This window comes from Panthera onca, chromosome B4, assembly GCF_046562875.1.
Source record: "Panthera onca isolate mPanOnc1 chromosome B4, mPanOnc1 haplotype 2, whole genome shotgun sequence".
Lineage (NCBI taxonomy): Eukaryota > Metazoa > Chordata > Mammalia > Carnivora > Felidae > Panthera > Panthera onca.
In genome coordinates, this window is record NC_138345.1 from 129,580,755 (window position 1) to 129,605,514 (window position 24,760).

At 41.4% G+C, this 24,760-nt stretch overlaps 1 protein-coding gene across 25 annotated transcripts in view; it reads right to left on the reverse strand.

Moving 5' to 3' along the window:
• RBFOX2 (RNA binding fox-1 homolog 2) overlaps positions 1–24,760 on the reverse strand; it is a 286,269-nt gene that overhangs the window by 102,143 nt on the left and 159,366 nt on the right. Inside the window, exon 1 of one of the 25 annotated variants that reach the window (XM_081796240.1) lies at positions 547–868. The exons of the other annotated variants lie outside the window; for them this stretch is intronic. Coding sequence (XP_081652366.1) covers positions 547–573 — 27 coding nt within the window. The 5' untranslated portion in view covers positions 574–868. Of the gene's footprint in view, positions 1–546; positions 869–24,760 lie in introns of those variants that run through there. 25 annotated transcript variants of the gene reach the window in all.

Here is a 24,760-nt window from a genome sequence, read left to right on the forward strand (position 1 = left end):
AAGCCATGTAGAGCGAAGGCAGCGAAACTGCAATTCCACAGCCAGCCCTGAGAAACCAGAGTGAATCAGGAATCAGATTTCCCTAGAACACAAATTCTTCTGCAATTCTTAAAAGGAAGTCGGTCCCTTTCCCCTCTTTTTGGCAGTCTGTAAGAATCTCTTCCTACCTCTGCAGTCTCTCTCCCTCCCTCTTCTCAGAACCAAGACAAAGAGGTAGACAAATCCCCACAGGGTCTTTCCTGAGCTACAGCTGCACAGAACAGGAAACAGGAATCTGCTATGGAGCTGAGGGAGGGGGAGAGAAAAAAGGATACGGACACATCACACACACACACACACACACACACACACACTCTCTCTCTCTCTCTCTCTCTCTCTCTCTCTCTCAACAGACACAGACTAACACTTTTCAGTTAATAACAATAAATCTGGCCTTTTCTGGGAAGACAATCATTATTAAAACTCTGTTTAGTATACCCGACCCCCATATCTTTACTTAGATCCCAGAAACCAGAAAAGAAACACACGGAGGAAACACAATCTTACCTGAGTTACCATTTTCTTTTTCTCCATAAACCAGACGGAACAGATGATGAACCCTTCAGGGCGGTCGTGCTGGGGCACACCTCCACAGCTCTCCTTCCCCCCCTCCCCCCCCCAAGCCAGCTATTTAAGGGCGGGTGATTGATTTCCCTTTATCCCGTTTTCCTTCCTTTCTCTTTCTAGCGTTTCTTCCTTTCTTTTCTCTTCCTCTCTGGCAGTCTCTCCCCCTCCTTCTTTCTCCAGCTCCCTCCCATATCTCAGGCAGATGGCTGAAGGAAGCCCCACCCCTGAATGCCTAAGGTAATTAATCAGAGTAGAGCCCCACCTCTTCCTCCTCCCCCCACCCCCTCCCGGCAGGCTGACATCTCCCAACTCCAGAAACAGGCCTGCCGGAGAATGGCAGTTTGTTGTGTGCTTTGCGCACGCGTGTGTGGTGTGTGCGTGTGTGCGTGTGCGTGTGCGTGTGCGTGTGTGTGTGTGTGTGTGGAGAGAGAGACAGAGAGAGAGAGAGGGAGGGAGGGGCAGGCGCCATGTGCAGGCATATTTTAAGGAATGAATATCTGTTATGGGGGCATTAATTACACAGCACTGGAAGCATTCACAGCAGCTCACCATAGTTAATACAGATTTAAACTATTCCACCCGTGAATACCTGATAATTAAACAAGAAATGAAACAAAAAGTATTTAAAAAATATCTCCACTGATGTACAGTTTATAGTTGTAGTGGATTTAATGAAAGATGTGAAAAGCTGAATGACCACTTACAGGAAGGTTTTCAAGGAATGGGAACCGGCAAGAATCTGCCTGTCCTAAACCAGTCTAATGCCTGCAAAGGACCAAAAGACAGGAGGAAGGTAATAGGAGTGCTTATTTTTTTCTACTGTTAAAAACCTGGGGATTCTGAAAAAAGTGTCTATAAACAAGACTGCTTAAGAAACTTAAGGTGTATAGGAAGGTGTATGCAAATTTGACTGCCTAAGGCTTCCAGGTTCATTACAAATCCTGGTTAACTGAGAATCTGCCCTTTGTGTTCCCCGCCCTCGGTATTTCAGCCTCTACTGAAAATCATAAACTCCTTCTTATCTATACACTGGGCATCTGTGCCATCATTGTAAACAGTAATTCTTACTACCATGTGCTACAGATATAAAAGATTTGGGAAAATGTTTACTGGACATAAGAGTTTCTTTAATGTTTTCTTACTAAAACAAGAGTGAAAAAAAGCATAAAGGTGTGACTCAGTCCAGAAGTCCTAGTCTAAGTCCTGATTCTGCCCTTTACAAGTGATCTTGCTGGTCTTTAAGTTCCCAATGTAAATTTCATAATTTCTCTACCTTAAATTATTAAATTTTCAAATAAAATAATCTGTGTGGATGATGAATTTACGGTGTTTATCACTTTCACATAAAAATGAAGATTTTTTTTTTTTTTTTTGGTATTCGAATAAGGGCCTACTCCAAAGTATTCTGGGGCTCCTGGGTGGCTCAATCAGTTATGCACCTGACTCTTGATTTCGGCTCAGGTCATGATCTCACAGTTGTGGGATTGAGCCCAGTGAGGGGCTCTACGCTGAGCACTGAGACTGCTTGAGATTCATTTTCTCTCTCTCTCTCTCTCTCTCTCTCTCTCTCTCTCTCTCTCCCCCCCCCTCCTCCCTCCCTCCTCCTCCTCCCTGGCTCACACGTTCTGTCTCTCTCAAAATAAATGACTTAAAAAAAAACAAAAGGATTTTGGGGCTCCTGCGTGGCTCAGTTGGTTAAGCTTCCGACTTTCGCTCAGGTCATATCTCACAGTTGGTGAGCTGGAGCCCAGCATCTGGCTCTCTGCTGTCAGCACAAAGCCTGCTTCAGATCCTCTGTCCATCTCCCCCCCACTCACTGCCCCTCCCAATTGCACTCTCTCTCACTCTCTCGCAAAAAATAAAAAAATAAACATTAAAAAAGGGATTTTATTTGTATTTTCATTATGTGTTTATTATTATAATCTCTGATAGATTACCCAAAGGCAAACAGATTAATCCTAAAATTAAGCTTCCTATGTGTAAGATATATACGAAAGAAATCAAAATTTAAAATCACAAATCACACTGAGAATGCATAGTGTTTTGCTATCTTTACGAGGATTTGTTTAGCAAAATGCATAACCAGCCTTGGTTTGGCACACTGCCCAATGTAACATCATCATACTCCTACACACATTAATAATCATTTTAACAATTCTGAAAAGAACATAGGAACCACCAATCTGGAGAACCTGAAGAAACTGGCATAAGCATAGCCATTTGCTGAATACCTACAATAAGTCAGGCACTATTCTGGGCATTTAACAGATAACTGCATACTTTTGGTATAATCCACAATGTATAAGGAAATATGTACCAAAGGATGGGACCTTTAAACATTGGGGGTGAGGAGGGAACAACTAGGAGAAAAGGGATAGATCAGTACTAGGCTTGTTCTTATTTAACATTTTTAGAAATGATCTGGAAGGTAGAACACCTTGCATTTTCTCAATTTGTAACTGCAAAGCCAGTTAGGAGATAAATGCAGTCGAGTTTAAAAAAAAAAAATACAGAGTAAGCAGAAAAGAGGTAGGTGAGTTTCACTGGAAGCAAAGGCAACCCAGTGGACTTTGGGAAAAATCTCAATCACGTTTATGGGAGAATTACTTATGTTTTCAGTTCTAGTATAAGAAACAAACCTGAGAATCACCGTATGCCATTCTCTGAATCCACTGGTCCACTACAGTGCTAGCGGCAAAACACCTTAAGCAAGACAGAGTCCCCCACTCCCCATCACGCATTCACTACCCTCACGAAAGTCACAGTTCTCTTGAAGTTTGTGTGTGACTGCAGCCTCTGTACATTAAAAAAGACAACATGTCCCCCCAAAAATCTTTTTTAAAATATAGAGGCAGATGAGGAATCCCTACACGCAAAAAGGCCAGGACTAGGGCTCGGACGCAAATTTCCTTTGGCCTGGTATTCATGCTTCTTTCGTACACGTAGGACCGACATTTTATATGGCAGATGAGCTTAGAACAGTCATCACCACAAGAAAGAGTTAGTGTGAGCTAACATCCAAAGAAATATTACGATGGTTCTCATAAACACCGAATAACAGCATCATAATGAGCACTGAACAAACTGAAGGATATTTTGAAGTGTGTCCCTGGCTTTCAAGGCCTGTATCACAGAGGACAGTTTGCTCCCTGGTGCCCAAGAGAAAGAAGGTGCAGTTGAACAGCCTGGATCTGACCCAGCAAAACAACTGGAGTCCCTAGTGGCTGAATATGCCCGGTAGGGTACCAAGGAGCAACTCATTCCAGGGCATTTTCTGGGATGGAATGTCTGGGTTGCTTCCAAGATCCTCCTTCTCACTCAACACCACACCAAACTGGAAGTCCTTCTGATTTCTATGAAACCTGCCCTTTCTTTCTGTCCCTAGAACCACAAACTCAGTTCTGACCACGTTATTTGGTATCTAGCCTCCTACTGCGCCCTCTGCCTCCCATCTACCATTCTTCCTGTCCGAGGTGCTTACCACCACCAGGGACCTCTTTCTACGTGCAAACCCCACCATGCCATTTCCCTGATTCAAATCCTCAACTATTCCCCACAGCCTAAAAGGGGGGGAAGGTCTAACTCTTATTAGGTGCCTACCACGTCACCCGGCCTCATTCTACTCTCTGATCCCCTCTTCTCCTACCACCCAGCGCTCTTCTCTGCTCCTAGCACACTGACCCACATTCCGCAATGACACCGCGTTTCTGTTCTTTTCTGTTTCACATTCTTACGCCCTTGAATATGGCCTTCTATCTGGCTGACTGGTTAATTCATCTTCCAAAGCTCACTTCAGTGATCCCCCCCCCCCCCAGAGCATTTCCTGGCCCTACCTGTTCCCACATCTAGGTTAGGTACCCCTTTTCCCTATGCCTTGGGACCTAGCCGATGGTTCCTAACTGTTGGGGTTACTGACGGTGAACGACCTGAGGGTAGGAATTGTGCGTTTCATACCGTATCCCCAGTTCCTAACGCACTGCCTGAATACACAGCAGATGAAGAAATGTTTGCTGAAATCAAACAAGAATGCCTTGATTTCTAGCTCTAACCATTTACTTCACATACATGGGCACCTGAGAATGAAGAGTATCCATGCTGTTATCAAAACGGTATAAAAGTGTTCTTTTCTCCCAAAAGGATACTTGGGAATATGTTCAAATTTACAAATTTACTTCGGTATCTTAGAAATGTGAAGTTAAAAGGAAGAGGTAAAAAAGGAGAGTCGGAGAAAGGCCTCAGTTTTCACTTTCGTAGAATAGTTCAGATTCTAGACAAAATGATGCCCACTGATTAAAAAACAAAACGAAACGAAACAAAACCCAAAACTCACAACTTTAGGTGCTCTTCCTGCTCTGCACAATTTGACATTAGCTGTGACTCAACTTCCGTACCTTCCACCCACGTACCAGCAATGCTATAAAAGCAGATCCAACAGTTCCCGGCTAGAAGGGAGGTTTTGCTCCTATTTTCCCAGGCCGCCTCTGACACCCAAGTGAAAAGCAACATTAAAGGGATAGCATTTCCTGAAATAATAAAAACTTGTTAGTATAAAAGCTTTTCACAGCACGCCCCCACACAATAACCCTAAATGTAAATAACAATTTACACCTAATAGATATTAAATGCTCTCCCAGAAGCATCTCTAACACAATGCCACTTTAATATCCTTTCCCCCCACATTCCCTTTAGCATAAATGAAGCCAAATTAAGGGTAATTCTATTATTTCCCCACTTCTTTCCTCTAGTTTAGGCAGGGTTCAGTTACATAGAACCCATTCTCGAAAAAAAAGGTGAGGGAAGCATCTTATATGCTTATAAAACCTGAATAACCCTCCTATTTATTTCTTATCCCTCAAAAGTCAAACCTTTAGAACGAGACCCCAAATAACATACCTATCTAAGACATAGGTGAGGCTAGAAAAGTTAGAGAACGTTACTTTACAAGTTAGTATCTAGATTTGAGTAACATACTCTTGTATCTTTAAAAAAAAATCCCAAAGTCTACTCGACTAAAGTCACACATACAACTGAAATTATGTACACATTCCCTGTATTCAGTGAGAGATTAAGGAAATCTTAGACAAATATGAAAATGGGATGGGATCTAAACAAATTTATCCATAACCAGATGATCAAGATAATAACAGCTGGTGAATCTATGACAACTGCGACGGGTCTGCTGCTTCCCCAAGGCTAAATACCAAAATACGCTGTGTCTCCCACTAAATTACTGGACGTTCTCCTGTCTTCTTCGCCACCAAATCCCTGTGCCTGGCACAGTACCTGACACACGGTAGGCACTCAAAAAAATTCTCAAAATGAGAAATTAAAGAATACATATGTTCCCTGCACCTCATCCAGGTCGCCTTCCCCCAAAGAAGTGGACAGCCGTGGGCTAATTCACTCCACAACATTCTGCAGACCCGAGCATGCTGTAGGCAAATGGAGCTTTCAGACAGGCAGCTTTCTGTCTCCCAATCGTCCAGATGCCTAAGATCCTTAAGCTGTATCTGGCTGTCCGAAACCCTCAAGCACTTGGCTACACCCCCTCCAATGGAAGACCTCGCTTCTTCTTCCTCCAACTGCCCCATTCACCTCAAAATGGTAATTGGTGCCAACGTGTTCAGTGGGTGCCTCAGGACACACGGTGATAATAGGGAAACCCTAACCTGCCACAAGGGTTATGTTTTCCCCTTGATATTTTGTATTGTGGTAAAATACACGTAACATAAAATTTACCCTCGGTGATTTTCTAGTACAGCTGACTGTTGAATGACACAAGGGTTAAGGGCCCTCATCCCCCACGCAGTCGAATATCCATGTACAATTTTTGACTCTCCCAAAACTTAACTACTAATAGCCTACTGTCGACTGGAAGCATTATAGGTAACATAAAGAGACGATCAACACATATCTTGTACGTTGAATGTATTATATGCTGTATTCTCTTAATAGAGCTAGAGAAAAAAGTAAGAATGCCATAAGAAAGAGAAAATATATTTACAAAACTGTAAAAAAAAAAAATCCACATAAAAGTGGACCAAAAGAGTTCAGACCTGTCTTGTTCAAGGGTCAACTGGTATCATACAGGTTGGTAATGTGCTATCATTGCCACCATCCGTCTCCAGAACGCTCTGTATTTTTTAAAACTGGAATTCTGTATCCATTAAACAATAACTCCCCATTCTTCCTGTCCCTGTGAGCCCCTGGCAACAACCACTGCACTTTCTGTTTCTAGGAATGGGACTACCCTAGGTACTTCATATGAGTGGCATCATATGGTACCTGTCTTTTTGTGACCGGCTCATTTCACTCAGCAGGACTACTCTCATGGTTCGTCCATGTTGCAGCTTATGTTGGAATTTGCCTCTTTTTCTTTTTTTTTTAAAGACTAATATTCCATTGTGCGTATTACCATATTCCGGTGAACCATTCATCCACTGATGGCATTTGGGTTATTGCTTCCACCTTCTGGCTATTGTGAATAACGCTGCTGTGAACGCGGGTACACAACTATCTCTTTGAGACCTTGCTTTCGATTTGGGGGGGTATATACCCATAAATGGAAACACTGGGCCAGACGGGAGTTCTATTTTTAATTTTTTGAGGAGCCACCATACTGTTTTCCACAGCAGCTGTACCATTTTACATTCCTATCAACAGTGCACAAGGGATCTGATTTCTCCACACCCTTGCCAACATTTGTTATTTTGTTTTGTTTCTGTTTGTTTGTTTGTTTTACAGTAGCCATCCTAACAAGTTACATTTTAAACATCCAGCCAGAGGCAGTAATGTTTAATCCCAAAGAATAATTTCAGAAATAGTTTCTCAACAAATAGATTTTTTTTTTCTGGGCAGGGAGACCATAGTCATTGTCCTTTAAATCACAGCAAGCAAGCCCCTATCTATTTACTCTGCCTGTATTTTAACCTGATTTGGTCTAGACTCGGCTCTACAAAAATCATAACTAATAAGATAACCAATTTCAATTGCGTACTCTTAATATAGGCGTGATTTTATTAACAATAAGAGCAATGAATGGTCAAGTTCTGAAAATACTTTTTTGCCTTATGTTGAGAACTCACTTTATTTCGTTATCTCAACACTAGCAATTCTAGAAACAATTTAAAAAACAGGTGCCAAATCTTTAATTAAAAAAAATACTGTTCAGCCATATCCTCAATGATTTCCAATGGCATAATGCATCAGTACAGAACCACACATGTTATCCAGTGAGGAGCTTTAATTTAACTAAGTATAAGAATATGACAGAAGCCAGTAAGAAAATTTTATAACTACAGTGGAGATAAAAGTTCAGGTGGCCTGGGAATGCGAGCTGGTGCAGCCACTCTGGAAAACAGTATGGAGGTTCCTCAAAAAACTAAAAATAGAACTACCCTACGACGCAGCAATTGCACTACTAGGCATTTATCCTAGATACAGGGATACAGGGTGCTGTTTCGAAGGGACACGTGTACCCCCATGTTTATAGCAGCACTATCGACAAGAGCCAAAGTATGGAAAGAGCCCGAATGTCCATCGATGGATGAATGGATAAAGAAAATGTGGCATATATATATATATATATATATATATACAATGGAGTATCACTCGGCAATCAAAAAGAATGAAATCTTGCCATTTGCAACTACGTGGATGGAACTGGAGGGTATTACGCTAAGTGAAATTAGTCAGTGAGACAAATATATGACTTCAACTCACATGAGGACTTTAAGACACAGAACAGATGAACACAAGGGAAGGGAAGCAAAAATAACATAAAAACAGGGAGGGGGACAAAACAGAAGAGACTCATAAATATGGAGAACAAACTGAGGGTTACTGGAGGGGCTGTGGGAGAGGGGATGTGCTAAATGGGGAAGGGGCACTAAGGAATCTACTCCTGAATTCATTGTTGCACTAGATGCTAATTCGGATGTAAATTTTAAAAAATAAAAAATAAGGGGCGCCTGGGTGGCTCAGTCGGTTAAGCGTCCGACCTCAGCTCAGGTCATGATCTCACGGTCCGTGAGTTCCAGCCCCGGGTCAGGCTCTGTGCTTACAGCCCAGAGCCTGGAGCCTGCTTCAGATTCTGTGTCTCCCTCTCTCTCTGCTCCTCTCCTGCTCAGGCTCTGTCTCTCTCTGTCTCAAAAATAAATAAAAAGATTTAAAAAAAAATTTTTTAATAAATAAAGTTTAGGTGGCCAACAACTATCTATTGCCCATTTACAAAGGCGCTGAAAGAAAACTGTTTCCCTAACTGAATTAATAAATAAGATTGTAAAATAGTTTTGGATCCTTCAACTTAAAATTGTTTTTCCAATCTCATTCATTTCCCTGATGTGGTGGAATAGAGAGTGTACTCTTAAAATTAAAATCTCATTATCTGCATTTGTAAGCTACTTGAATTTCAGATAGAATATAGCTACTAAATGGAGCAAAGCCAGGAAAGAGTTGTTTCAAACACTGAGCGCTACCTTTACCAATACTAAAACTTAATGACTAAAAAGATTTAGGGTGTCAAATACATTTTATCATAAACGAATAAGATTGCACTGCTAAAGACTAGCAAATGTTGTAATTTCTAAATAGGAATGCTTTAATCCACCCCACCACCTTTCCCTTGTTGGGAGGTGGCCAGTTTCCTACCCCAAAACTTCTTTTATACATTATAATTATTTTTTCCATAGATCTCTGATACTTCAATCTTCTTTGGGAACACTTTTGCTTTTCCAGTTTTTCCCCGCAATTTTACTTATACAACTGTTACTACAAGTCCCTTACTTTGCTAGCTGGGTCTCAGAAAAATACTGCTCACAGATGTTTCTCTTCAAAAGCACATCAATATTTACTTGGAAGAAGCTTTGTTTTTAATCTAGTCTCATGACACTTTCAGCCTTAAACTCTTATGTGGACCAATCTACTGTTTTATGCCAGTAGAGAAACAGTCCACAGGTAAGTAAGACCCACAAATATATCAAAACCTCATTGTGGTAAACACCCTTGACCTGAATAACTCAAAATAATGGAAACACATACATACAACAGAATATAAGTAAAACGCATAGTTGAAGAAACATAACCACATCCCCTCCCATCTGACTTCAATCCTGGTGGCCATGAATGAGAGCTGGGAGTTTCCTCTGGAGAGCTTACCCAATAGGTTCAATTAAAAATAGCCTGGTTAGCCTTTAGGCCCAAAATACACAATAGGATGTAATGGTTAGTTTGTCACTTCCTTTAACCCTATGCATTTCTGTCCAACCTACAGCTTAGGAGCTAATTATTAGAGAAATGGCCATTTCAAAGGAAAAAATAATGAAGTACCATGAAAATAAAAGTAAACCGAAACAAACTGAGAAAACTGCTAGTATCTGTAATTCAGAATTAACTGTATTAACCGTTTTTATCCTCCTGTTCTAAGTTTTCAGCACAATCCATTAATATTTCAAAGAATCGCGACCTATGAAGGATCACTTGGTCCAACCCCTTCATTTCATACATAGGGAGAGTGAAATCAAGTAAAATGAAGCTATTTGAGCATATCATGGAGGTGGTTAACGCTATAGCTTGAATCAGAATCCAGGATACTTTAACTTCACTCACTATACTGCTACTAATTTAAAGGCAAATGGTAGATATCTGGAATACACTTCATAATGACTTGACATTTTCTGATTCTAGACTTCAGTAAGTTAATAAGATGCCACTAATCCCATCACAAAACAGTCTAAAACATTAAGTGTGTAGAGAGTGCCCCACCATACATTACCTTTCTGAAACATAACAGCAACCGCCATCTGTGCTTGTCATGTACTCAGAATGAAGCCTCAAGTATACTTTAATACGGTGACTTAGTATGTTACATTTATGATGGCAAGCTCGCTGTGTTTAAACACACACACACACATACACACACACACACACACACACACACACACACACACACGCACGCAGGCACGCACGCACGCACACGCGCACAGGAATCTCTCTGAAGTTTCAAGAACTTCTAGAGTTGAAAGTAACCTCCCCTGCCCAGTCCTCAATACTATAAAACTCAAACCTTCTGTTTCAGCAAATTAGCAAAGTACCATGGGAAATCTATGCCCTGAGTGGTACCAGGTCAAAAGACAGAAAGCTTATAAGCATTTCATCCCACCATAAAACCTTCACATCAATCAAATGGTACTTTAAAAAACAAAAAAAACGTTATAGCCCTCAGCTTACCTGGACAACAGGATATTGATAATCCATACAATATACACCATACATAGCAAAGGGGAAAAATATCTTCAGATAAAGACAGTACCAAAAGCGTCTATGCTTTTGCCTTGTTTGATCTGGCTGTCCTGTCCAAAGGGACTAGGTAGCACCCAAAAATCTCTGGCTGCCTCCCAGTCTACGCAGATAGGTCTGCTGGCTCAGATGATGAAGCTGGAGCTTGGTTCAGCCCAAGCGTCCACCCCAGTAACATTCAACACTACACAGAAGAAGCGTTCAGGGGAAAAGCAAAAAAACCTCCAACTGAGTTACTAGTTACAGCCTGAAAACTACAGTAGAGACTTGCTATTTCTGGTGGGTTCAAACTGACAACTCCACCACCAGAAACTCAAGAGGCAGAGAATGACAGCCAGGACAGAGAACACGGGCTCCTTAAAGAGGCAAAAACAAAAAGTAAAAAACAAACAAACAAACAAAAAAACAACGGCAGGAAGCACAAGGTATCCAGGATCCAAATGATATATATGTTCCCGGCTTCAAATGCGTCAGAGGGGAACACTCCCAATCCAGGACATGGAAAGGCAGATGGGTCTGGTGTTATTTCTCTACTCCTCCTTGGGTAGGGTGGCGCGCACGCACGCGCGCACACACACACACACGCACACACACACACACGCCACACACACCCCTCCTAACCGTCTCCGGCAGAGACAGGTGCTAGGATTAACAGTATAAAACCCCTCTGTCGTGGCAAGGAAGGGCAGAAAAAAGAAGTCGCCCCGCTACATGCAGTAAAGGGATCCCTTTCATGACAGTGTATGTTTGTGTATCATTTAACACCTCCTTCGCTGTGCTTTAACAGAGGCCGGGACAGCTGGCAGGATCGGCACTAGAAAAGAGGGAGGTGGCCCCAGCTCGGAGGCAACATGAGTCCACCGGAGACCTTCAGATATGCAACACACTCTCTCAGCTGTTCCAATCAAACATGTAAGGATTAACTCCGGCTGTCTGCAAAAAAGGTGGGGGTGGAAAGGTCTTTTCAGAAAATCAGTTGCTCTTCCTCTGTTAGGAAGCTGCTATACCCACCCTACCATTATATACGAACACACATGTGCACGCATATTTCTATGCCAGATATTAAAAGCAGGAACAAACATGGACAGGTGTTAAGTCAGTCCGATAAAGCACGGCGGGTTGGGGTTCAAAGTTGAGACAGCCCATCTAAAACCAGAGGACTGCTAAAAAATGCAAAAAATAAACAAAAATAAAACCAGACAACTGCTAAGTAATTCTTAGAAAATAGGACATACAGTGAGCAGAAAGTGAATGCTTAGTAAGGGACACACTATTTATAACTAGTGCTCCTAAGAAATTCCCTACTTGGCGCAAGCATTCAAAAGTTCAAATGGTAAATAATTCTAAATTAGTTTCAAGGGCTATGATCTCCCTAATCTTGGAGAGCCAGTAATATTATAACATGTTTCAGTAAGATTAAACCATAAGGATTAAATGCAACTGTGAGGCATTTGTGAGAGTTTATGTATTGCTGTGCCCCCCGCCCCCGGTGCAATTTTCCTCCTTTTATGGTCATTGCATTTTATTTTAGGATTGTTCAGAAGAAATTGTTTTTTAAGAGTCAAAATGGCTTTAGCACATCTAAGATAGTTCTCTTGGTGAAACATGTACCTAAAATCGGTTCTAAGAGATTGGGTGGACCATTAGAACGTACTAGATTATCTTCAGATCGCTGGTATACTGGGTCTGTGCATTACACACGAGATACAATAATGCATTAATTCAGTGTAACGTTTTAAAATTTACTGAACATCTAGTACCGTGCTTAAACACTGGAGAAATGAACACAGTCCTGTTGTCAAGGACTTTACAGTCTTGGGGGAAATAGGTAAGCACACAGGTAAAACCAAAAGGCAAAAGGAGGCTACAGCACAAAATTAAACACCATAAGTCACTTCTCACACAAAGAATAACATTTTTTTCAAAGCTGCTCTTAATGAACACGTCCACAGTATCACTTTCTCACAACTATGAGCCTCTGGCTTTGTCAATTCTGACTCGGGATTATCTGAGCCTCATAACATTTTCATAACATTTTTGATTGGATTTGTCACATGTTAAGGGCCTTTCATATACATTCTGACTATCCCCTACACCACTATTAAAGCGGTAACTAAGAAATAACAAAAGTAATGTTTCTGTAATAAAATCTGATACTAAATTTCTACTTTTTTTTTTAAACGTTTATTTATTTTTGAGACAGAGAGAGACAGAGCATGAACGGGGGAGGGTCAGAGAGAGAGAGGGAGACACAGAATCCGAAACGGGCTCCAGGCTCCGAGCTGTCAGCACAGAGCCCGACGCGGGGATGGAACTCACGGACGGCGAGATCACGACCTGAGCTGAAGTCAGACGCTTAACCGACTGAGCCACTCAGGCGCCCCACTAAATTTCTGCTTCTAATCACAAATCAAATAATTCTCCAACCCTTCTTACTCCTTGTACACCATACCATTCCACATCCACCCTACTGCATTTCATACAGAGCAGTACAGCAGTACTGGCCACATAAGATACTTGTAAACTAACATAAATCACTATTACATCCTTGATGTGACTGGTATCAAGATTCCTCTCGATAGGAAGACTGGGAAACGATGCACGTCTTATAAACCACGGAGGGCTGCAATAATGAACTATGGCTGATAAATTTCATGAGTTAACTCCGTTCAATATTTGGTGAATTAATTACGGAAGATCCCAGAAGTTCCCAGATGGTACTGTATTTAAGATGACACACTATAATTCAAATTCTAGAACTGATAAAAAAAAAATTGTAAGTTTATTTATCTGCCTTGAGAGAGAAAGCGTGAGAGGGAGAGGGACAGAGAGAGGGAGAGAGAATCCCAAGCAAGCCCTGCCATTCAGCGTGGAGCCCAACACGGGGCCCAAACCCACAAACCGTGAGATTACGACCTGAGCTGAAACCAACAGTCATAACCCACTGGGCCACCCAGGCGCCCCAAGAACAACCTATATAATTTAAATTTGAAAATGGTCTCCACATATGTTACTGCGAGCCTTGTCAATTTCGAGAGCTTTAAATTCTTCTTGAGGATAGATCTATACATACAGGGTGAGAAGATGTGACTACAATATTAAGTGAAAAAAATTATATTGCTGAATAATGTAGAGAGTGTAATTCCATATTTTTAAATGCACATATGTATCTCTGTATATCAATCAATAAATCATGTATTTAATTTGTAAGCTTTATATATCTTAGATACGTTACATAGTCACGTGCACGTGCACGCGCACACACACACACACACACACACACACACATATAACTTACTGGTCGATACACATACCAACAGATGCCACATATATACCATGTACTGTATGTAACATATATTTATATACACACACATATGACAAAACCTACATCTCTAGGGGGGGTGGGACGGTGAGGAGGTTTTCATTTATTACTTTAAAGACAAACTTCTGATATGTTTGAATACATTTAAATTAGCCTTTGGTGCTCCTATAATTTATCTTTTTATAAGTTTAAGGGAATCAAAACAGTTTCCTTTGAGTATAAGTACTTTAAAACTTAGCCATACTTTCTCAGCCTCTATACTATCACATTTGCTTTACTTTACATGATGGCCTGACTATAAACTCTCTGGAGGACACGGATGATAAACAAACTTAACCATGTCTTACCTAGATTCTGCCTATTAATAGTTTAATAATTATTTAAACTAATAACTAGTTTAAATAATTAGCCCCCTTCAGAAAAATGACAAAATAATTCAGCATCTCAATTATAACTCCCTGTATTTCTTGCCTGTTGACTCACCTCTCGTAAAAAATTTTAAATTGTAATATAGTCAAAATAAAATTCTAAAATATATGCCATTTGAAAAAGTACACACTTTTTGCAATATTATGACTGCTTTCATAGTATTGAAGTCTTTGTTTACTCATCAGTTATAAATACAGAAAATGGCTGTTCATATATATTTCATGCATCTCATTAGTAAGACACCCAGATCACAGTTCAACAGCTGACGTACCTATAACACATGTGTTAGATAGAATGTAATGATATCAGAGAGAAACGGACCTAGTAATATTTAAGAGTGAGGTATCTAGAAGCTACCTTGAGATTCATGAAATTTAAGTCTCGGAGGCATCTCAAGACTTACCAAGTACCGGACAGCCAGACAGTATTGGGAGATTCTTCTCTTTTCTACTCTCTTGTTCTTTTTTCCTTCTCTCTTTCCTTCCCTTCTGCCTACGCCACAATCCTACCAAGAGTGTCCACGGTAGGATGCTTAACACAGACTGCAAGGACTTCCGTCTAAGGTATAAAATTAGTTTTAGTGACAATAATATTAGAAGATTCCAATGACTGCTGTGTACAGGGATAACACAGCAGTTCAAAAACAGACAGGGCTTGAGATAGATGGGGATGAAGGGGACGAGGCAGAGAAAGACAGAGATATATATAGGTAAAATATGTAGTTAGAAATACGCAAGACCTACTTATGGACCAGTGTGACCAGTCTAGACAACTGTGGGTAAATAGTGGCAAATGCTAAGAAAAGTAGGTTGGATTCACTGTGGAGAGCCTAGGACATCAAGCTATGTATGTATTTCAGACCTCATCTTTAAAGACAGTTTGAGAAGGGAAGAGTGTTGTTACAAAACTGTTTCGTGAAAACAGCTCTGGTGGCCATAGGAAGAACGGAAAGGAGGAACAAGCTGAAGGCAGGGAGGCCGAGGAGAGGCTACACAATTGCAATCATCTACAGATTACTAATGCAAAACCACATGCCAGCAGTAGGAATAATGAAGGTAGAGACGTAGGAGACATTACAAGGGCAGCATCCACGGGAATTGCAGACTGTTCGGATACAGGGTAGAAGAGAAAGGTAATTAAATCTAACACTAAGGTTCTAAGTTGAGCTGACTGGCCAAGTAAGTATCACACTGATAAAACAGGAAAATCAGAAGCATACACTGGTTTAAAGTTATGGCAGGACATCCAACAGGAAATGTCTAACAAGTGCTCAGAGGTGTAGGTGGCAGCCCTAGAAGAGAGGTCAGGGTTAGAAATGAAGAGGCAACAGGAGCATGGGAGGAACAGCCAACAGCAGAATGTGGTTGAGATTAAAAATGAGCAATGTTCTCCCACACTGATTTAGTCCACAACATTACTGAACCACTATGTACTTTAAAAAAGAAAGAAAAAAGAAAGAAGGAAGGAAGGAAGGAAGGAAAGAAAGAAAGAAAGAAAGAAAGAAAGAAAGAAAGAAAGAAAGAAAAAAAAGAAAGATAAACGAGCAGTGGATACAAGGCAAAGGGCTGAAAATAGAACCTTAAGGAATACTCACTTCTAGAAGGCAGAAATAGCAACAAAGGATAAAAAAGATTAAGCAGGATCATGTACTGTTCACAAAAGCCAGGACATAGAGGACATCTGTTACTATTCTTCTATCTTGTGTCTCTTACACTAGGGAAAGTATTTCATAAATTGATACCAGAGTTGAGTATATAGCGATGTCAAGCAGAAATACAGAAAGGTTTAAAAAATGAGAATTTAGGAAAGATAACTGAATTTAGCAAATAGGGATCGAGAAGTTTTGTGTGAGAGAGCCGTTTTAGTAACAGCAGTAAAAGGATGGCAGCAAAATTTATAAATTCATGATCAGAATGGACAATAGACACGATACCTGCATGTAAATCGGAACAAAACTTTCTATCTTGGAATACTTCGTCGTCTTCCAAGTGACAGTGAGGTACAAAAATAATTGCTGATACATTCAACCACCTACTATTGCCTCTATCAAGGTGGACTGGACTGCTACCTTGCTTGTTTTTTTGGCTCTGTGCCTTTGATTGTATGGTTTTCGTGCCCATTTCAAAATGACCAAACCTTAAAACAGACCCCTTGGAGGTCTCCCTTAAATGCAATCTGCTCCACAAAGCTCTTCCTGATTACTTCCAGCCAGAAGGCATTTCTCTTTTGTTTGAACTTCATGGTACTTTACCTTTAGCTGACTTATAGCACACTAAGCACCTTGTATGTTTTTAGCAATGCTCGTTTAATCTCTTAGGCGACTTCTTTAAGGGCAGGACCTGTCTGTTCAACTTTGTATTTCTCTCAAATAATTAAGCCAATACCGGGGCGCCTGGGCGGCTCCGTCGGTTAAGCGTCCTACCTCCGCTCAGGTCATAATCTCGTGGTTGGTGAGTTCAAGCCCCACATTGGGGGCTCCTCACTGGCGGTGCGGAGCCTGCTTGGGATTCTCTCTCTCTCCCTCTGCCCCCCCCCCCCGCCCCCGCTCTAAAAATAAATAAATAAACTCAAAAAAAAAAAAAAAAAAAAAGAATTAAGCCAATACCTTTTTTTTTTTTTAAGCCAATACCTTTCACACAGCACATGCCTATCAGCATGTGAAAAGGGAAGGTCTGCAATTACCTGCAACTACAAATCGGAGCGAAATGGACTGACAACCAGGAACAGACCATCTCTCATTTGCTCATTCAGTCAACACCCATTTGTTCAACCAAGATATCCCCAACATCGCATGAAGCCCTAGAAATTGAAAAAACTCTCAAAGAGCTGGCAGCGAGGGAGAGAGAGTGGAAAATAATAAACACCAAAATACCACTTGACAGATGCCACATGTGTTACACTGTGACTTGGGAGAAAGGCCACAGCTGCCACCACTGCCACCATCGAACTCCCCAGAGCAACGGAAGCCAGGAATATTTCACGAGCAGTTAAAATGAACTGTGGCAAAGAGTTTTCCAGGTGGGGTGGGGGGCTCTGAGGCAGTGGAACAGCATTCCAAACGCATACAACAGCACGGAAGGGGCGGGGCCATACGTAGCACGCGTAAAGAAAAGCAGGCAGGTAAATATATGGCACGAAGTCAAGAGCCTATTCAAAAATATTCACGCAAAAGTTCTGTTGGTTGTAAGGTGCTGTGAGAATTGTTGAATTTTCTACACCGATGGAAACACTTGAAATTATACCTACCGGAGAAGTTGTGTACAGAAAGGACTCCTTTGCGTGACACACGGTACACAAGGAAGTATGGGTAATAACAGAATAAGCCACGCTATGGCTGAAATGCGTTATTCTATCTGGAGAGAGAGACAAGGCATGCAAACAGTGAGGCCAGAAATGAACATTTTTGTCAGAAGTGTCTTTAATTACTCTTTCGCTACATCAGTACTACTAAGAAGTAAAAGGTATCCGTAAAAAATGGGCCAATAGACATTCACTGGAAATCCAGAAAGACAGACAGTACATAAAGGGTAAGGGTAAAGATATGCCTTTATTTATTTTTAATTATTTTTTTATTTTACTGTTCATTTATTTTGAGAAAGAGAGAGATCATGAGCAGGAGAGGGGCAGACAGAGGAGTGAGAGAGAATCCCAAGCAGGCTCCATGCTGTCGGCGCAGAGCCTGACATGGGGCTTGAACTCATGAGCTGTGAGATCCTGGCCCGAGCCAAAATCAAGTTGGACGCTTAACCAACTGAGCCACCCAGGCGCACCAAAGATACACCATTTAGAACAGAAAATAACTACAGATATTCAAATGCTGTTAGGGAAATATGTCTACAAATGATTCTACATAAGGCTACATAATAGAGCCTTTTACCCTCCACAGAAACTTTTATCTTCCTTCATTCATAATACCTCTGTGATAGATTACAAAAATCGTCAGACGATTTCAGAGCCTCTTCATGAAGTGGTGGGATTTTCCCTCCACCCTTTGAAATTGGTCTTAGCCTTCCTTGTGACTTGCGTTCGCCATTGGGCCATCAGCAAATGTGACGCAATCGGAGGTCTGACAGGTGTTTTGTTCACTGGGACTTGCCCTCCCTTGCTATGCTCTGGAACCCTGAGACTACCGTGTAAGGATGGATGGAAAACAAAGTGGAATAGAGGGGAACTGCTCCAGCTGTGCTCCCCAGACCAATCAGCTAGCCAACCACCAGATGTGACAGGGAGGTCATCCCAGACACCCAGGCCCGGCCAACCCCGACAAGAAGAACCACCCAGATTCCTGACCTGCGGAACTGAGAGCAGGTAAACGACTAACACTGTTTTAAGGCATTACGTCTTGGGGAGGTTTGTTAGGCAGCGAAACCTAACTGACCCAATCTCATTGGATGACATTAAGAGGTATGTATATACCTCAAAACTGACACCAGTATCACACTGTCTTAATTACTGTAACTTGAAATCAAGCTGTGTTAGTGCTCCAACTTTTTCTTTTGCAAAACTGTTTTGGCTATTCGAGGCCCTTGTCATTTCCATATGAATTTTAGAATTAGCTTGTTAATTTCTACTACCAAAAAAAAACTTGCTTAGATTTGGATTGGGATTACACTGAATCTAAAGATCAGTTTGGGGAGAATTAGTATCTCGGGAATATCAAATCTTCTGGCTCGTGACCATGGTAGTTCTCTCCATTTCGTTCCACTGTTTAAAAATAGGTTTTGAAGATTTGAACGATCTTTTCACCAGGTGTGGACTGGAATCACAGGCTATGCCTGAGGTTTGTGACAGTTTGCTGTCACTTTTCTGAAGTCTACTGGTTCCCATAATACTTACATCCCTTAAGACAGTGTGGTATTGGTATCAGGGCAGAAAAGTGCATCAATAGAACAGAATAGGAAATGGAAAAATAGATCCACAGGTACAAAGGCGAGGCAGTGGATAAAGAATAGTTTTTTCAGGGCACCTGGCTGGCTCTGTCAGTTTAAGCATCCGACATCAGCTCAGGTCATGATCTCGCGGTTCGTGGGTTTGAGCCCTGCATTGGGCTCTGTGCTGTCACCTCAGAGCCTGGAGCCTGCCTCAGATTCTGTGTTTCCCTCTCTCTCTCTGCCCCTCCCCTGCTCACACTCTGTCTCTGTCTCCCTCTCAAAAATAAACATAAAAAAAAAAAGAAAAAGAAAAAAGAATAGTCTTTTCAACAAATGGTATCAGGACAACTGGATATGCACACACAATAAAAATGAGCCGAGATCCTAACCTTATACCATATATTACATCTAGTTGTCAAAATGGACCACAGACTATAAAAAGGTAAAAAATGATACTGTAAAACTCCTAGGAGAAAACCTTCATGACCTTGGATGAGGCAGACTTCTAGGATATGACACCAAAGGCACAGTTTGTAGAAGGACAAACTAATAAAATGTCTTCTTCATTGAAAGTTTCTGCTCTACAAAAGCTACTGTAAGGAGAATAAAAAGACAAGCCACAGCTGAGAGAAAATATTTGCAAAGCATGTATCTGATAAAGGACTTGTATCCAAGATATATAAGAACTCTCCAAGCTCAACCACAAGAAAACAAGTAATCACAATATATATATATTTTAATGGGCAAAGGATTTGGACACTTGACCAGAGAAGATACAGAGATGGTAACAGAGCCTGTGAAAAGATATTCACTGCCATTATTCATTTGGAAATGAAAACCACAAGACCACTACATACCTGTTAGAATGACTCAAGTTTAAAAGACTAAATGCTGGCAAGGCAACGAAAAAATAGAAAGTTTCCAATACTGCTGGTGAGAGTCTAAAATGGTACAGCCAGTGTGGAAACAGTTTAGCAATTTCTTAAAAAGTTAAACATACGATCCATCCACTGCACTTCTAAGTATTTACCCAAGAGAAATGAAAGCATGTATTCATATAAAGACTTGTTCAGGAATATGCATAGCAGCTTTATAGATCAAAGCCTAAAACTGAAAGTAACCCAAATGACCATCAGAAGATTAATGGTGGCCCAGTTATGGTACAGCCCGACAGACTATGATTTAGCAAGAAAAATGAATGAACCATTGGTATATGCAATCACATGGATGAATCTCCAAATATTTAGGCCGAGTGGAATAGACCGGGCAAAAAAAAAGAGAATTTATTGTGATTCCAGTTTTACAAAATACTGGAAAATGCAAAGTAATCCATGCTGACTCAAAGAATATAGTGGTTGCCTGCAAACATGCAGGGTGGAGGGAGAGAGCTGGAAGGACTACAAGGGGCATGAGGGAACTTTCAGAGATGACTAACATATTCATTATCTGGTCATGGGGGTGATTTCATGGGCATATACATATGTGAAACTTACCAAATTATAAACTTTACACATGTGCGATTGATTGTACTGCAATTAAACTTCAACAGAGCTATTAAAAAATTAAAATAAACTAATTCCTGCCCCACTCACTGCGAGGAGTTTGTGGAGGGCTAGTTATTTTCTTTGGGGAGGGGGTGGGCTGGTAGAGGGAGATAGGGAAAGTCACCGTCATGCCCTCCAACATTACGGAGAAAGTCGTGAAAAGGGAGATTACGGGTATGGTGGCAAATTAGGTATGAGATTTAAGCAGAAGTATAAAAGCAGGTTTTTCTGAAAATCACTTCTGATCAGTCTAGTTTACATCTCCCCTGCATACCCCCTTGGCCCTACCACATATCCTTTTCAACTTGTCACCTCTCCCAACCCAGGAGGGCAGGGACTTATAGAGTCTGTTTTATTCCTCGAAGCATCCTGAACACCTAGCAGAATGCCTGATGGGCGTACAGAAGCAACACGGTGTGCGGTAAGAGTTCTTAAGAGTTCAGGGGTCTGAAGTCAGGTCACCATGTCCCAGCTGTGTGACTTCGAGAAAGTTCTTTCACATGTCTCTGCCTCAGGTCCTAGGATCGGGGAAAAGAACGATGATGAGAATGCCTACCTCATGGGGGGCAGCACATGCACAGGCGCCGGGATATGGTGAGTGAGTATCAAATTACAGCTGCTCTTACCGTCACTGCCATCGTCATCATCATCATCTCCAATAATTCAGGAAGGGCATTTAAAGGAGCTTCAGAATGATCTGATTTATGAAGCCAGACCTAGAACTGAGGAGTACATGGCCTCAACAGGAAGCAGAAAGCACTTAAAGAGCTAAGTTAATTGTGTTAGGAGGAAAGGCAGTAGCGGGGAAGGAGGGTGGGGAAACCCCTACAGAGAGGTGGTTCGGGCAGGGCCATTTCTGTTGAATCACTCAGTCAAGTGAGAGGACCACGCTTGACCAGGAAGGCAATACAACTATGTAAAGGAGCAGAGAAAGAACAAGTGATTTTTATCCCAAAGCGATCTCCTCAAGTGCAAAGCAGGTAACATGCTCTCACTTTTTCACTAAGAGCACTGCAAAACAATGGGAAATCATCCCCTTGTGTTCAAAACAAAAGCTAACCAAAAGGCAAGGCCATGGGGTCTTGAACGTGCAACCGCCTCCCTTCTCGGATTGTGGTCACCATGCTTGTGCCTTACAGATGGACTGTCAGGCATCCCCTGACTCTCGTCCCCACTGGGGCCTGGGACAAGGCTCTGGGAGCAGCGACGCAGCAGTGTGGGAATCCTTGGGTTGGCACCAGCCTCTTGCTCGATTCAGACCTGTAATCTCTTCTGACTTTGATTTAATGCAGCAATTACTGGTAATGTGGTTTGAAGGAGATAAATGCCCAGTGTAGCCGGCTGTCGCTTACTCTGCTCACGATGCAAGAACATTTTTTAATTAAAATTCTCTTTATGATAAAGGAGCTGCTTCACTGAATGTTTCTGCGCAGCCCTGATATGGAGCTTCCCCCAAAGCGGATTAGAAATCAAAGTTGCCCCTCCTCACTTCTGGCAAAGCATGCACATACAAAATCACTCCATCACCTAAAGTGAGTTCTTTACCCTAAGTTTTTCCCATTTATATAATTAGATCCTGGTAACAACTTCTTTCCACTTCCCACAATCTCACTGTCAGCACTGCCAATAATGAAGCCATCGTGCATTTTTGCAAAGAAGTTCCCTTAAATACACTTCCCTTAACTTAAATAAAGTTCCCTTACATAAATACATAAGTTCCCTTAAATAATTTATTTTCTTTAAAATAAATATGCAAAGTAGACATTGATAGCTGTGTATAACTATGTATGTATCAAAAGACTGTACCTACTTCATTTGGAAAAAATGAAGGTTGGCTGAATATGAGATATCAATAGTTCTAAAGGCTATTTTAATTCACAATACCATGGTTTGCCTTACCTTTTATATTTAGCAATCCTTGAGTAATTGTTGGAAGTGAAATACTCATAGAAAGATTAAAATAGAGTCAACCAGGGTATTTTTCCCTACCATATAAAATCACCATGTTCTAGCAGCTTAAGGAATCTATATTAGGCACCCCAATTATTATTTAAAAACGACAGTAACCACCGCCCAAGAACTAGAGGAAGAAGAAAAATGATGTAGGGCTCCAAGAGAGATCATTTGGTATAGGTTGATTGGTTCCTATCTATCAGTAAACCTTAGAATCCAATTACAAAACTTCCCACCCCTAAAAAATAGAAATAAGAAAAAAATAATGACTTATGGTTAGCTAGGATCTATTATTTTTACTGCTTGGCAAGGACAGTTGTTGACAGACATCCTTTAAGAAAAAGAAGGAAAGAAACAGCACCAGGCCCAAAGCAGTTACATTCCATGAAGTGGAAGCAGAGAGAGATCTGAGACCACATGTGTATCTTCCTTCCCTAAGGTACATAGCACAATTTCAACGTGAAGGTCAAAAGTTAAGAACTGATTTTCTGTTCTACTATAGGAGAGTGGTATCTCAATTATAACCAATTTAACTGTATTTTTTTGACGAAGAGCCCCTAAACTCTAACAACATTCCCCTTGTAGAAGAGTGCCGTGCGCCTTGTCAGGAAATCCAAGACGAGCACTAGACTCCCTCTCAGGAGGCCTTGCAGAGATTTACGATAATCTAAGGTGTAAGAATACAGAACTGATGTCATCCTTGCAATGCTAACGCCGCTCTGGAGAAGGACATGTGGTTCTATGGCTCTTTGTGAGAAAACTGACCTTTTTCAGAGAGAAAAATATCTTTGGAAAAAGGAACTATATGACTGCATACTATATATGTATATGTACACATACACACACACACACACACACACACACACCCTGACCCTTGGGAAAGTGGTCTGGCATAATTAACAAGATTAAAGAGGGATTTAGGATAAATAAGATGAAAGTCTGATCCTTACAGGATTAAACCCCAAATCCTAATATGAATCCAGCGATTTTTAAGATCAACACCATATAACAGGATTAAACCAATAGCCGCTTTTGTTTTCATACTGGAAACAATCACAGTTGGCAAATCCAGGGCCTGGAGCACCACCTCAGCAGTTAAACAGCGTGGCGTTGAGGGCTAAAAATAGGGCCCTTACTCCAGCTCGGCTTGCTGACTGCCCTATTTCCACGGGCCTAAAATCCTTTATGTGTAATTCCGAGTCCAAAAGGCTTGGAAAACTGCATTTCTTTCTTCCCTCCCCCACCCCCCCTTTTTTGTGCTGGTGGGAGATAGGTTCACTGGATAAAATGTGATGACAAAGTGTGACGACACCGTTAATGTCACCAGTATGAGTATGCAGAATCATTTAGCTGCAGATACATGAATGGCTGCGATTACAGGGTGTTGCCCACGGCCAACTACAGGCCGCGTATACCCTAGTATATGCTCTGGCTTTCCTTTCCAACATGCAGAAGGTTCCAAATTATGACACAATATTTGGCCCAAGAGCTCCGGAAAAAAGACCATGGAACTGTGTAGTTCTGTAGCTTAAAACAAAAGTAACCATGACATGAATAATGGCAAATCAGGAAAACAGACTTCAATTGCTGACGCGGTGAGCGACAACACGTGCAATCATGACCTAGCAAAGTGCGGCCAGTGTGTCCAAGATGGACACACACGGAGGGTGAGTTAGAAGACAGAGACACAGCCGGAACCAGAGTGCTGCACACTGATAACGACATCTTAAGAGTGGCGG